The sequence below is a fragment of the Microtus pennsylvanicus genome, chromosome 13 (assembly GCF_037038515.1).
Source record: "Microtus pennsylvanicus isolate mMicPen1 chromosome 13, mMicPen1.hap1, whole genome shotgun sequence".
In the NCBI taxonomy this organism is placed as follows: Eukaryota; Metazoa; Chordata; class Mammalia; order Rodentia; family Cricetidae; genus Microtus; species Microtus pennsylvanicus.
Window position 1 is genome coordinate 75,397,347 of NC_134591.1, and position 15,504 is coordinate 75,412,850.

General features: G+C 51.3%; 1 protein-coding gene across 2 annotated transcripts in view; it reads right to left on the bottom strand.

The window, feature by feature from the left end:
• Nucleotides 1-914: 914 nt before the first annotated feature.
• Tnfrsf8 (TNF receptor superfamily member 8) overlaps nucleotides 915-15,504 on the bottom strand; it is a 55,269-nt gene continuing 40,679 nt past the window's right edge. For both annotated transcript variants that reach the window (XM_075946053.1, XM_075946052.1), the window contains 3 exons: nucleotides 9,996-10,021; nucleotides 7,247-7,457; nucleotides 915-2,593 (listed from right to left, as the gene is read on the bottom strand). In XM_075946053.1, the coding sequence (XP_075802168.1) occupies nucleotides 2,349-2,593; nucleotides 7,247-7,457; nucleotides 9,996-10,021 (482 nt within the window). In that variant the 3' untranslated portion in view covers nucleotides 915-2,348. The remainder of the gene's footprint in view (nucleotides 2,594-7,246; nucleotides 7,458-9,995; nucleotides 10,022-15,504) is intronic.

A 15,504-nucleotide genomic window follows, 5' to 3' on the forward strand; every position in this document is an offset into this window, starting at 1 on the left:
CACCACACGGTGCTGCCCCCTTGAGAACAAGGGTCTCTTTACTGTCCTGGACATCAGAACAGATAGAGCTTAGGAAGAGCCCTGTCAGGAGAGCTCTGGCTCCTGGCCTGACGACGTGGCCAACCAGAAGCTGCTTCAGTGTCAGGCTGAGGGTAAGGCACAGGTGTGGGCGGGCGACTGTCATCCTAGGAATGGAGTAGACAGAAGCCAGTGAGGGGAGACTCTGGGCTAACTGCCTACAGCTGGAGCTCTGTCCGCCCTGAGTGGTGTGCAGTGTGGCGGGGCCTCTCCTCCTCAGCCATAGAAGCCTTGGGTTCCGTAGACCCCGGCTTCCCCAGCAACACAGTTTCCCCTTTCCCAAAGCTGTGTGGCCCAAACCTGCCTGTAGGAAGAAAGTGCTAGAGAGGCCCAGGAGTCTTTCTACAAATACCAAAGGCAGCTTTGTGAGCAGAGACCATTTATTCCCAGCATCCTCAGAGACTAGGCCTTCATCGGGAAGGAGGCCACAGCCTGGATGGACATGGAGAGATTTAAGGGGCACGCTGCTGGCCACAGACCCCTTACCCTCAGCTGTGAGTGCCATATACATGGAGTCTCCCTGCTTGGGGGAAGAGAGACCGCTGCCAGCCTCCGTGCTCAGGGGTTCCTCATCTCTCATATTCTGCGATCAGTCTGCAGCCTCACACTTCCACATTTTGGAGGGCCAAAAATCATGTGAAGGACCACTTTGCAAAGGAATATGTCACTCTGTTGAAGTGTGTGGCAGTTTGGCATGGTGGCTCAAACCTAAAATCACTCAGGAAGCTAATGTAGGCAGATCAAAGGTTCAAGGTCAGTCTGGGCTACATATTGTGTTTGAGACTAACACAGAATACAAAAAAAAAGATCCTATCTAAAGAGAGGGGGCGAAGAGAGAGAGTTTGGCAATATCTTCCACTCAGGAGTGTGGCGTCCATATGGTCATCATGACATGGCTTTGGGGTCACTGTGTATGCCCACACACCCACTGTGTCCTTGCACAAGGCAATTGGGCAACTACCCAGCCCCCACACACATCCCTTCTGGCCAGGATCCCGAACCTGGTAGAAGGCCTCTGGTGGTGCCCTGGTGGCACCCAGCCGCTCTAATGTTCCCCCAAAGATCCAGGCAGTTTCAGAAACTCCCCTTGTGATTCCTTACAGGGCCCCAGCTTCCTCCAGAGAGTGAGCAGCTAGTGAGTAAACAGAACTCTCCCTGCCTGGCCCGAGGGTAAGTCCAGAGTCCCCGGGTGGCCACAGACCAGCAGCCCGATGTGTCATCCCATCCCGTCCGCTGCTTGTTTATTGCAGGTCCCTGGGAGCGAGCCAGGCTGGCAGTCACAGCAGCTTCAGTACTTAGTGTGAGATGCTGGGGTTGAGGATGTAAACCGGCCCTGCGACATTTGCCTGGCACATGCAAGGCCACGGGTTCAATTCTCAGCAGAACTCCAGGTATGTCCGTCCACCAGTATTGCTCCCTCACCACGAGTTCAGAGTATGACAAGCAGAGTGACCGGGCTTCCTCCGACATCCAGGCTCCAACCCGCTAGAGCAGGGGCACTAGGTGCCAGGCCTGATCCTGGTGCTTAGGGGACAATGCTCTTCCATTTCTATAGACGGTGGCCCAGAGAGTGGAGGACCCCTGGGATGGCGGTACTCCATCTCCATGTGACAGGAAGTCCCTGGGCAAAGCAGAGCCTCTAGCAGCGCTGGGGGAAGGGAGGTCACTGCAGCCACTTGGGGGGCGGGATCCAAAGATATCTGGGTTTCCAAAGGCTTCGTGGTAGGGTCATTCAAGGACAATGAGTTATCTCCAGCCCATTTTGTAGGCTTCAGTTCAGGGAGGCTGGGCCAGGAGAGTCTCGTTGCGTGCATTCCCTGTGGAGCAGAGTCCTATGTGATGGTGGGTGCAGGCTGTCACGGTGCCAGTGGTGACGAGCGTTCACCCTTTAACTTCCCTTTGCCTCAGGAGTAGGACCAATTGGTGCCGGTGCTTTGCCCACAGGGAGCCATGTGTACAGGAACCAGAGGCTGGTAGCATGCCAGTAAAGCCATCACCTGAGACCCAGGGAGAGACGGCAAGGCACAAGGGTGTAGGCAAGCAGGCTTGGATCCAGCCTGTGGCTTCTCCCTGAGCAGACACTAGCCTGACAGCGAGTGCCCACCATGGGGACACAGGAGTCAGTGCTCTGGGCAGCAGCTGAAGGCTTCACTCTGGGCTACCACTGAATTCTGGGGCTTTAGTTCAAGCCACAATAGCTTTCCAGCTTGGAGCTAACCTGATCTTGAGGGTAGACTCAGCTGCTCTCTAGCCCCAGCTAACACTGGGTGTCACTTCTCAGAGACCGTCGTGGGCCCGTGGTCCTCTTTTCCCCCTTCCTCCACTGAGAACATGACCTCAGTGCAGCTGCCCAGAGGTGGTTCTGTCTCCTGCTCCGGGTAGTGAGGGGCATGGTCCACTTCCAAGGCCGCTTCAAGCTCAGGCTCCGGAGATCCCGCCAGACCCCGGCCCTCAGGGACTTCGGTCTTTACAGAGCCCACAATCACCGTGTCAGCCTTCATGATGTAGATCTTCTCTGCAAAGCAAGGGGAGGTGTGAGGGCGGCGAGACCATGGCCTCATCCTGGCGAGACCATAGCCTCAGCCCATTTCCACCTTGCCTGCTGAGAGACTTCAGAGAGATAACACCGCCTCTCTGGCATGGAGAAAACTTTGTGAGGCCACCCATGATTTCCCAGGCATGTCATCAAGTGATCAGAGAAAGATAAAATGCAGTCAGTCCAGAAGATAAGCCGTAAAAGAGGCCAGGATAACAGGAGCACTAGGGGACACGACAGAGCCACAGATGTCCCTGGCTCTTCTCAAGAGCCAGCTCTGGGGCCCGGTATTCCCACGAACAGTCCCTCACTATCACCACCGTTAATCTAATCTACTACCTGGCTAAGAACCTGAGGCCTCCCTAAGGTAAGATTCAGGGACACCTCCAGAGAAATGTCCAGCAGCCTGGCTACCCTCATTTTCACCCCGGATGCCCAATGTGACCTGGTTTGCCTGGGACTGATAGTCCCATGTCCCAGGAAGCCTTGTCAGTCTGGGCAAACTTGGCTGGTTGGTTAGCCATACTCTTCGGAAGCCTGGGTCCTGATACCCAACAGCAGCTGTGGACTCTGTGCTTCGATTGGCGGCTTCCTGAGTCTCACTGACAGCCAGCAGGGTGGATGATGGGTGTCAAGTGGATGGGTAACCTAGTCCCCAACACTAGGACATGCGACTGTCCTTAGCACAGGCTGATCCAGGGGGAGTTGCTGGAATGGCCTTTTGTGGAGGGAGTCGGGGAACCTTGGGGAAACAAAGCCCTTTGCACTGGGAAGCAGAAGCCTGGATTCACAGGGCCAGCTGACTCTACTCATGGGCATGGCACCTATGGCTTCAGCCAGGGGCTGCATCCCCTCCTCCCGCCGTCCCATTCTGCAATGGACTCTGCAGAGAGAATGGGGAAGCTCAAAAAGGAACTTAAGAGTGGGGGTGGGTGGAGGCAGGGGGCACATGGACCCCTGCCTCCGGGTTACACCCTCAGATTCAGGAAGCCCAGAAGCCTCCCAGATGCCCTGACATGCCTGAGAGCATTGCACCAACGCCAGCTCTTCTATTTTGGTTCCCCACACACACAGGGAAGAGAGAAGTATAGGAAATAACAACAAACAGAGGGAAGGGCAAGAGAAAGAAACAAACTGTGTATCCCACGGGTTCCTCAGCCCGCACCCCACATCCTCCATCATCTGAGGGGCTGGCAGAAGATGGGAGCCAGGCAGGGCCTGGCGGCTCAGAACTAAATCTGGAGAAACTGAGGCAGGAAGACAGCAAGTTCAAGGCTAGTTTGGGCTACAAAGTGAGTGGGTTCAAGGCCAGCCTGGACAACTCAGTAAAATTCGGTCCCAAAGAAAAAAGTAAAAAGGATGCTGCAGAGAGGGGAGTATGTGCAACATTGCAAGTCTGTAACAGCCGCAACCGGACAAGGAGGCCTGAGGATCAGAAGTTCGAGGTTATCCAGAAAGCAGACAAAAGCCAGGGAGGTTGTCTAGCAGGCAAAGTGAGTGCTGGTTCTACAAGGATGAAGACCACAGTTCTGAACCCCAGCAGCCATATGATGCCTGGGTGGGTGTGGCAGCAGCCTGTAACGACATGCGGGAGGCAGAGACAGGGGATCCCTAAGCAAGCTGACTAGCTAGGCTAATTGCATCAGTGAGCTCTAGGTTCAAGTGAGAGACTCTGCTGCAAGACATAATAAGGTGGAGAGCCATCAGGACAACCAATGTCAACCCCTGGCTTCTGCACATACACACACATGCATATTCACACACACATGCACTCATGTACATGCATATTCACACACACATGCACTCACACACACATGCACACACATACACATGTGCACACACACATGCACACACGCATGCACTCACGCACACACACATGCATGCACACACGAACGCATGCACACTCAAACACACCACACACGCAATTTTCAATTTTAAAAATAAAAATTTAAAACAAACATGGGTGGTCTGTAGCTCAGTAGTAGGACACTCCCCAAGCATGTAGAAGGCACCAGGTTCAATCCCTGGCACTAAAAACGACAGATGGGACCATAGGTCAGGTGCTGGGTTCACTTCAGAACAGGCCAGAGGAGCCAACAAAGGAGAGATGAGGGGCCGGGGAACTGAGAAGCAGAGGATATGGTGCCTGACACCGAGCCAACAACCTGAGCTCAATCCCCAGGATTCACGTGGTTGAAGTAGAGAACTGACTCCCAAAAGCTGTACTCTGACCTCCACACTCATGCACTGGCAAACGAGAGAGAGAGAGACACACACAGAGAGAGACAGAGAGACAGAGAGACAGAGAGAGAGACAGAGAGAGAGACAGAGAGACAGAGAGAGAGACAGAGAGAGAGAGAGACAGAGACAGAGAGAGAGAGAGACAGAGAGAGAGAGAGACAGAGAGAGAGAGAGACAGAGAGAGAGAGAGAGAGAGAGAGAGAGAGAGAGAGAATAGACAGAGAAAATTATGTAGATGAGAGATGAAGGTATTTCAAGATGGCTCAACAGATGGAAGTATTTTCTGCCAAACCCAAAGACCTGAGTCCGATCCCGGGGACCCACACGGTAGAAGGAGAAAACTGACACATACAAGTTGTCCTCTGACCTCTACAGGCAACACAGGCTCCCCACCCCCAGCTGCTTAGGGGAAGTGATGGAAAGGAGAGGCAGAGGGGGCACAGCCAGAGAAGAAGGTTAAGGCCCATTTGTCCTTGTTGGGAACTTAATGGGGAGGCTGCTCTTCTGGTGTGTCACAAAGCGGACAAAGGGGTCACTGGAGTCCTGGTGTCTCCAATGACCTCTGAGGCCTTCCCTCAGTAGCCCCACCCTCATGCCCAGCCCTTACTACCTCCCTCCCTGCACAGGCTCTGGCCCTGTCTCCAAGTTCCAAGCCCTTTGGTCATCCTGCACTCCAACGCCAGAAGGACTTCTTGGGAAACCAAAGGAGCCTTTGGCAGTGTTTTCCCAAACACATTCTCCGCTAATAGAACTTACCAGAACTTACCAAAAGCTGTGACTGCACACATTTCTCTGAGACAATGACAGCTTTCGAGCTCTCACCTCCACAGACCACCATGGAAATGTGAAGAACCCTCACCCATGGAGGCCCTTCCAGCACCGTGGCAGGGCCAGCAACCCTCCAGAGAGGGAGACAGGGCCCAGGGAGCAGCTGCCCTGGAGAGGCTGGGACACTGGGTGGAGGAGCTCAGCAGAGAGGACTGCCCTGCTCGGAGTAGACGGTGAGAAGCTGGCACTAAGACACGAGGAGGTGACCAGGCTCCAAAGAGGGGAGCTGCCTGCTGGAGGTGAAGCAACAGCCCTGCAGAGCAGCTTAGGGTGAGAGGGAGAGAGGGATGGAGGGAGGAGGAGAGAGGCAGAGAGCTGAAAGTCAGAAAACCACCCCTAAGAGGGAGAGCGGGTGAGTTGGATGGGACAGAGCGGTTGGCTGAGACCAGTCTTGAATGCCAGAGTGAGAACCGAACGCTCCATCTACACTGGTGGGGACAATATATACATATCAGTGGGTCTCGACCTACTAATGCTGAGACCCTTCAATACAACCTCATGCTATAGTGACCCCAACCATAAGATTATTCTCATTGCTACTTTATAACTGTAATTTTGCTACTGTTAGAAGCCATAATGCAAATATTTTTGGAGACAGAGGTTTGCTGAAGGGGTCGAGACCCACAGGTTGAGAACCTCTGATGTGTTCCGGGGTGGTAGGAAGTGAGGAAGGAGTCAGGGCCCATAGGAGCCGCGACGAATGTTTGTCCTGGCTGGAGGGCAGCAGAGATGGGAGATGCTGGGGGGTCAGGGCTGGCCTCCACGTTCCTGCTGCTATTCACGGGGGGTATGGACAACCCAGTGCTTCAAGGCCCATCAAATGTGGGTTTGAGTCCCAGCAGTTCAATAAGAAAACTCGCTCCACATCCCCCTACCCTGAGCCTCAGTTTCCCCAGCCATGAAAGAGGGATAAAGTCCTTCCCAGAAGTGTGTGACAGACACAAAGAGATATTGCCAGATAAGTGTCTGACGTCACCAGCCTGCCTGCCTTCAGGCCAATAGGGAAGGATTCTCTTTCTCTTTAATAATGACCATCACGGACATTCTGTCAATTATGTTTTAAATAAACGCTGATTGGCCAGTACCCAGGCAGGAAGTATAGGTGGGACAACCAGACAGGAAGTAGAGGTGGGGCAATGAGAACAGGAGTATTCTGGGAAGAAGGAAGCTCTTTCTGCAGTCGTGCCCAGACACCAAAGAAGCAGGATGTGACCTGCCTCATTGAAAAAGGTACTGAGCCATGTGGCTAACGTAGATACGAATAATGGGTTAATATAAGTTATAAGAGCTAATAAGAAGCCTGAGCTAATGGGCCAGTCAGTTTATAACTTAAAAAGAAAATAATGACCATCAGGGCACTCATCAGCACACGCCCACTTAGTGAATGTCCCCAGCAGTCCCCATGAAGTGACACTTGTGCCATTCTCCCTGGACAGAAGCTTGACCTGGGGCAGAGTGAGTGGTGGTAAGGGATGCACCCCTCCCCTAGCCCCATCCAGAGCTCAGCATCCGTCTCTTTCTGCCCACTGATTTCAACCAGGACCTTCTAATAGGCGGACTCACCAATCCTATTATTCGTGTGTTCCGTGGATACCCGGGTCTCTGGAGGTTCCCTGGGGGTCAAAGGATTCCCAGCTGTGCTGCCATCCAACAGCGGCAGGCTCTCCAGGAAGGCGGCCCCCACATTGGTACAGATCTCCACAGATGGAGGGTTCGCGGGGCTCAACTTGTGTCCTGTGCTGGCATCTGTCACTGACCCGCTTCTCTTTGGCTGCTGTGAACAGGAGTAAGAGCTGAGGCAGGGCTGCCCCCACTCCACCAAATGGCCAGGGAGCTTTAAAGATGCCACAAGTCACGTGACAGCATGATGTACCTGTGTGTGGCCTTCCCAAGAATGTCCACGTTTTTCTCAAGGTTTTGTTTTTCAATCAAGATAGTGTCTCACCAAATAGCCGTGGCTGACCTAGAACTTTATTTTAATACATAAACCAGGCTGGCCTATGAACTCGCAGCGATCTATCTGCCTCCGAGGCTTCTCAAGCGCTGGGATTAAAGGTGTGCACCCTGCTACTGTTTGGTCTTTCATTGTGACAGTCTTCTCTAGTCCAGGCTGGCCTCAAACTTGATAAGCTGCTAAGGATGACCTTGAACTTTTGGTCCTCCAGCATTCACCTCCCTAACACTGATATTGGGGGGGGGGGTAGGGTGCTACCACGCCCAGTTTATGACGGGCTAGGGCTCCAGCTCAAGGTTTTATGCTTCATAGGCAAGCATTCCACCTACCAGGCCGCATCCTCCACTCACTAGACAGAGCGGCAGTCAGTGACTCACACACGCTCCGCTTACTACGTGTGCCGTTCTAAGAACAATGTGTCACCCTGCACGGTTATCATATGAGCACCTGCCTCTCTTACGGATGGAGAAACTGAGGCTTGGAGGAGTGCAGGAACTCACCCGGGGTCATACATACAGTTAGTAAGTTTCTAGCCAGGAAGTCTACTTTAGGCTCGCCACCTTCTGGGGCCTCTTCACTCCCAACCTCTTGGGAAAGAAGTCTTTAACTGTATCCTAATACAGTTTTTTTTAAAAAAAAAAAAGCCACATCCTCACTCAGAACTGTGTTGGTTTGGTTTCTCAAGTTCATGAGTTTAGTGCAAAGGGAAATGAGATACCTGCTCTGCGACATTCACCTTCAGACTTCAAAGGAACCCAGGTTGAGGGGTTCAGAGGACAGATCTATGTCATCTTGGTTCTCTTACGATGACTTGAAGGCCAGGGCTGGTGATAAAGCTCAAAACTGTAGCGCTTTGCCTAGCACTCGGATTTGATTCCCAGAAGAGGAAAACCAAAACCAAAATGAACAAACAAATAAAAAAACCCACTCATTTTAGCCAGGCATGGCACATGCCTGTAATCCTCACACTTGGGTGGTGGAAGCAGGAGGATCAGAAGTTCAAGGCCAGCCTTGGCTACATAAGACCTTGTCTAAAAAAATATAAATAAATAGGAACTGGGGGGGGGGGTGAGCTCGGTGGTTAACAGCACTGCTGCTCTTACAGAGGACCATGGTTCGGTTCTCAGCACCCACACAGTGACTCACAACCATCTGTAACTCCAGTTTCAGGGGAGCCGATGCCCCTTTCTGACTTCCGCAGGTGCCAGGAATGTACGTGGTCCGCAGACATAGGTGCAGGCAAAACATCCATACACATAAAATAAAATTTACAAATAAAAAGAGTAAACTGTGGGGGGGGGAGTAGCTGTTATGAGAGAGAGAGAGAGAGAGAGAGAGAGAGAGAGAGAGAGAGAGAGAGAGAGAGAAGCAACTTGCTCAATGGGAAAAAAGTGAAAACTGTGTGCAGCATAAGCACCTAACACATGGCCACAGGAAGTTCTCATCAACCCTGCCCCCACCCACCTCAACCCCACCATCACATGTCCCCTGGGAAGCCTGACAAAGGACAGCTCTCCAGAACAACCTTAACGGGGTCTCCGCAAAGCCCTGCACCTGGCCCACGTGGAGCACCCTGTAAGAGGGGATGCAGGTGCCCCCAAAGGATGCAGTCGGGGACCAGGGCCCAGCACCAGCTCTGAAGTCCCATAGTACAAGCTGGGGTTCTAAGGCAGCCAGCAGCTGGGTCACCCCTAACTTGTCTGACTGCCATTTCCTCTTTTACTAAATGTGACAAGTGTACCAGCGCCTGAGAGTCAGGACTCTCTGAGGTAACTTCTAGAAAGCACAAAGGAAGGTGCCTAGCAAGCCAGATGTGGTGGTGCACACCTGGATTTCGAGGTCATTGTGGGCTACTCAGCCAAAGCCTGGAGAGAGGGCAGGGGAGGAGTGTGCGTGCCTAGCAGATAGTAACCGGTCAATACAGCTAACTTTGCAAGTGTCTGTGGCTGGTGTCTGTCAGCCAGCTGGGAGGGCAAGCCTTCCAGAGTAAAGAGATAAATAATCACAGCCTCCCTCCAACCCAGACTTAGGACCTCAAAGTGGCCCAAACCAAACTGCTGTTTGCAGTCCTGGTGGAAATTCCCTGGGGCCGAGCCAGGTGCTAGAGGTTGCTGTGGGATGGGGCTCTCTGTCCTGGGCCAAGTCCTACCATGGGGCCCCAGGCTAAGCCCTGGGCTCCTAGCTCCCACAATCTGGAACCCTGGGTGTCAAGGAAGGAGAAAGGTCTCCTGTCTTCCTAAGGCCCAGCAGCCCTGAAACCACAGATCTGTGAAGTCAAACAAAAAGACAGTAGCCGGGGGTGGGGGGAGTGGGGGTGATGGGGGTGGGGGAATGGGGGGGTATTGGAATGGCACTTACAGTTGGTTTTTCAATAGGTTTGGAATCTGAAAGAAAAAAAGAAGTAGCGATGTCACCAAAAGGAGTGTCACCAAAAAGAGTTTGACACCCCTCCAGCACTCCCCATCTGTTGACAGACAGTACCCTAGGATCTCAGTGAGGCTGAGCCTTGCCCACCCCAGGGCTCATGCCCCCAGGATGGCAGTAGAAGTTTTCAGGATGAACCCCTGGCATGCCTGAAGCCAGTCTCTGAAGAGGGAACAAGCTGGGGTTTCCCTTCCACAAGCCAAAAGAGGCCAGGCTGGGCCCTGCTCTGTCTGCCTCTCTTCTCTGTACCACCCTGAGGCGGCTTCTGAGGACTCTGGAGATGCCTGAGCCACAGTTCTCAGGGCCCAACCTTTCTCTGATCATCTCAGCCCCTGCCATTCACCCCAGTATCCTTTTGTCTTAAATAAGGACCAACTACCCAAGAGCATGGTGACATTTAACCATAGCTCGCCAGCCGCCTGAGAAAGAAGGAAGTTGCCCCATTACCAAGCCCAACCTAACGCAAGCTACCCCAGGTCCACCAGGACCATACCACAGGGGGACAGAGCCTTTCCTGATTCCCAGGAGGCCACCTAGGGACCCTGTGATGCCAACAGGGTTCACACTGACAAACCAACCATGGCAGGAAAGCCATCATGCCAGAGGAGCTGCTTCTAGAACATGCTTTCTGGCTTAGCAGCTTGACCCTGAATTCCAGTTGACCTATGCACAGCAGATTAACCGATAACAGAAATGTCACGCGGCCGCTGAAGCTTGGGATGAGCTCTTAGTGGTCTGGCAAGGAAATGGGCTAGAGAGATGCTCAGAACAACCACCTCATGAAGTGACATGACCAAGTCTCAGGTTAGCAAAGGTGCTTGCTTATGTAATCTGGTAACCACTGTCCCTGGTAGAGTGGTCACTTCAGGAAGTTGTGGCTTGTTCTCTTTAGGTGACCACTAACCACCAAGTCCAAGCCACTGATAATGCTTCAGGTACTCTCTGGCTTGAGACACAAGTTCTGTTTGAATGGGCTTGGTTTTTCTAAGATTTTGTTATTATTCTGTGAGTGTTTTGCCTGCATGTGTGTTTGTGGACAACACGCATGCCTGGTACCCAGGGAGACCAGGAGAGGGTGTTAGATACCCTGGACCTAGAATTACAGACAGTTGCGAGTCCCCCTGTGGGTGCGAGGAATTGAATCCCAGTCCTCTGGAAGAGTAGCCAGCTCTGATCCATTGAGCCGTCTCTCCAGCCCATGGTGTGTTCATTTTGTCTGATTCTCATTTTATGGGACAGGATTTAACTGGCTATTTTAAACGTGACATCAGCGAAACTAAATCTTTGTCCTCTGGAAGCAATCCTGAGTTTTGCAATCAGCCAGCTGGCATATGGTGTCAAGTCATTGTGGGAACCTGGAGAAGAAAAAAGCTTCTGCCAAAGAATCAAGAAGATAAACAAAGGATGCTGAACCCTGTCTTGAGGAAGAAGCAAGTGAGATAAGTAGGCTCCCTCTCTTTACAGGGCCTCCTGGCTAGCACCCTTGGTGCCTTTGAACCAGGCCCCCCCCCACCCCGCCCAGTAGGGACCACACCTTCAGGAAGTCACACTAGTGGAGATAAAAGCAGGAGTGTTTATAATTACTTCAAAGCTGAAAAGATACCAAGTGTCAAACACCAGTGTGACTGAGCCTACTAACCCAACACCACCTCCCTGGAGGGCATCCGGCTCTACTTCACAGCTCTAAGACTCAGCCTTTTTATCTGGGAAATGGGACAGCCCTGGCCAACTTCAGAGGGGTTTAGGAAGATAGGATAGAGAGCTCAGAACAGCAGGTAGGGCTGGGGGGCTGTGGGGGAGGGGGATTAGTGGTAGAACCTTTGTCTGTCAAGTGTGAAGGCAGAACTCTTCCAGGAGCAAGCATGTGCGCACACACAAACACGCCACACACACCACACACACCATACATACACACCACATACACACACCACACACACCATACATACACACCACATACACACACCACACACACCATACATACACACCACATACACACACCACACACACCATACATACACACCACATACACACACCACACACACCACATACACACATCACACACACACCACACACACACCATACATATACAACACACACACTACACATACCACACACACACAGAGTAGAATTTCTGTGATAAGTCATCTGGAGACTGGGGTGTGTGCAATGACCATGGCTCTGAGCTCTGAGGTTTTCCCCCTCCAACTCCAGAACCCCGGTCTCACTGTACAAAATAAATTTTAGACAAGTCCCAGCAGGGGGAATCTTGCAAACGTCTGACCAATGCTGTCAAAGGTCACTTAGGTCAAAAGGAAGTCTGAGAAGCTGCTACAGGCCAGGCAGCGGGGGTGGGGAGTGGGAGAGAGTGGGGGGCTAAGGAGATGTCTGACTGAGTGTAAGAAGGGTCCCTGGCACCTTAAAGTAAAACAAGTAAAGACAGAATAAAGGGTGTCTTTTGTTATTTAATCACAATAGTTGGGGCTGGGGATGTGGCTGGCAGGTTAAGAGCACTGGCTGCTTTTCCGGAGGATTGGGATTCGGTTCTCAGCACCCACATGACGCTCACAACCTTTTTAATTCTGATTTCAAGGGATCCAGGGCCTCCTTCTGACCTTACTGGGCACCCTGTAGTTATATACGTGCAAGCAATTGCTCATATGCATTTTAAAAAATTAAACTTATTTAACTATAGTAAATGTACCACCCCGATATAAGAGGTCAATAATGAAATCAGCTGGGCACGGGCACACTGGAACTCCATTATTTTCTGTTTGGACGGGGTGGAGTAAGACAAGGTAGTCTCCAGCTGGAAACTAACTGAGGATGACTTTGAACTTCTGGCCCTGCTGTCTCACCTTGCAAGTGCTGATACTGCAAGTATGTACCAATACATCTGGCTTTGAAACAGGGTCTCACTATGTAGCCCCTGGCTGGAATGAACACACAGAGATCTACCTGGCTCTGTGGGGATTAAAGGTGTATACCACCTGCCTCTGTCTCCCAAGTGATGAGGCTCCAAGTGTCTATCACCGCGATATTTTTGAGTTGCTCTCCTCTTTTCTGGAGCCTTCCAGGCCATCTCTTTACCTAACGAACCCACTGACTAAGCCTGCTGGGTTCCCAGTAAATGTCTATCCTGCCTCCCGCAGCTGCGATGGGACTTCAGGGAGAACTCAGGGGCAGAAGGAAGAGAGTTCTTTTATCCTAAAACTCTTCTAAAAAGTGAAGTCTTGAGCCGGGCACATGCCTCTAATCCCAGCACTCAGGAGGCAGAGGCAGGTGGATCTCTGTGAGTTCGAGATCAGCCTGGTCTACAGAGTGAGTTCCAGCTGAGGCTACACAGAGAAACCCTGTGTCGAGGAAGGGTGCTGAGGACACCTATGAAGCCCTGGAGGCTAACACAGCTTAGACACTCTATAACAGGGGAAAGAAAAATATAGATTCTAACTCTCAGAAACAAGTATGCACTAACATCAAGGTTAAAAAAAAAAAAGACAGAATCTAAGGCAGGAGAATCCACGCCTTTGATCCTAGCACTCAGAAGGCACAGGCAGGCGATTTTTGAGTTCAAGGCCAGTCTGGTCTAAAGAGCAGTTCCAGGACAGTCAGGGCTACACAGAACAAACCCTGTCTCGAAAAGCCAAAAAGTAAATAAATAAAATTAAAAAAAAAAAAAGCTTAAGAGGCAGAATCTAGGAGGCCCCAGCATCTGTCAACAGCCCTTTTCAACCCATGAGTACTCTGAGAAAGATCCAAAGCGGATCCTGCCAAGGGCAGAGTTCAGATTGCCCAAGCACTCTTCCCCTCAAGCCCTTGCTTTAGCCTGCTTGTCCTCATTTGTTGGTTTCCTGGTTTTTTGGAACAATCACAATATTCTCGTAAATCCATCCGGCGCCCTAGGATGCGAGTCCAGGACATTATGTACAGCGGTGGCCTGGGCAATGGTATCTCCTGAGCTGCTCCGAAGGCTAGAGTCGTGAGTGCGGAGTGCAGAAGCAGGATTCAAAGCTCTGTCCCACCCTTCCCTGAGCTCTCCTTGCCAGTCCTGACCTGACACAGCTGTGGGAGGCAGGACAGTCCCAAGGTAGAAGTTAGCTACTGGGAACCCAGCAGGTCTAGGAGGAGAGGTCACCTGAAAGGCCTTCAGAGAAGAGGACAATCCCCTGCAACTCAAAGTAGCGTGGTGGTACACACCCGGAGCCCCAGCAACCTGGGAGGCTGTATTCATGCCAGCCATGGCTACATAGTGAGAACTGGTCTCAAATATAAATAATATAAATATAAACATAAAAAAAGATAAATTCAAAGCTAGTCTCAATTACATACCATGACTGAGGACAGCTGGGCCATGTGAGACCCTATCTCAAAAAGTCAAAAACAAACAAAAAAGGTAATGCCAACTCAAGAGGACAGGACATGTCCTGAGGGATTCCTGCTTCCCAGCTCTGGGATAGTGATCAAGAATCTGCTACCATGATGGCAACATTAAAATAATGAAAGAAACCCATGAGTCCACACAGATACAAATATACTAACAAGAAAGAAAAGCATGATAAAAAGCATGGCACAGTCTCAAAACCCTCCTTTAACAGTCATTACCAAGTCATTATCAAAGTGTGGTCTGGCTGACGGGCTTGCAAGAGAGCTCCAAGCACCATGAAGGCAACAGATGGATGCCTGGCAGGAAGCTCCCCAGAGAGCCCTTGCAGAAGACTGATGCCCAAGTCCATTTTCAGAGAAATATTAGACTGAACCTAGGTCAGGACTACAGGCCAGATCAGCTCACGACTCTACCTGGTGTCAAGGCCATGATACCAAAGAAAGAGCCTGGGAACTGACCCAGATGAGAGGGGACCCCATAGACCTGCTTACCAATGGCAGCATGGGATCCAAGCCACAGACATTAGGACACATGGAGAAACCCAGTCTGGTAATGTGTAATGGCACACACCTTGAATCCCAGCACTGGGGAGGCAGACGCAGGCAGGGCTCTGCTGTGGGATAATGCTTTTGTATACTGTAAAGATTTATCACTTGTATTAATTTAATAAAACACTGATTGGCCAGTAGCCAGGCAGGAAGTATAGGCAGGACAACCAGACTAAGAGAATTCTGGGAAAAGGACAGGCAGAGATGCAGATGCAGAGGAAGCAAGATGAGAAAAGGTACCAAGCCACATGGCTAAACATAGACAAGAATTATGGGTTAATTTAAGTTGTAAGAGCTAGTTAATAATAAGCCTGAACAGTTTATAATCAATATAAGCCTCTGTGTATTTCTTTGGGACTGAAGAGCTGCAGGACCAGCTGCCGGTGGGACAGAAACTTCTGTTAACAGATCTCTGTGAGTTCGAGGTCAGCCTGGTCTATAGAACAAGTTCCAGAACTACACAGAGAGACACTATCTCAAAAACCAGAAAAGAAGAAGGAAGAGGAGGTAGAGG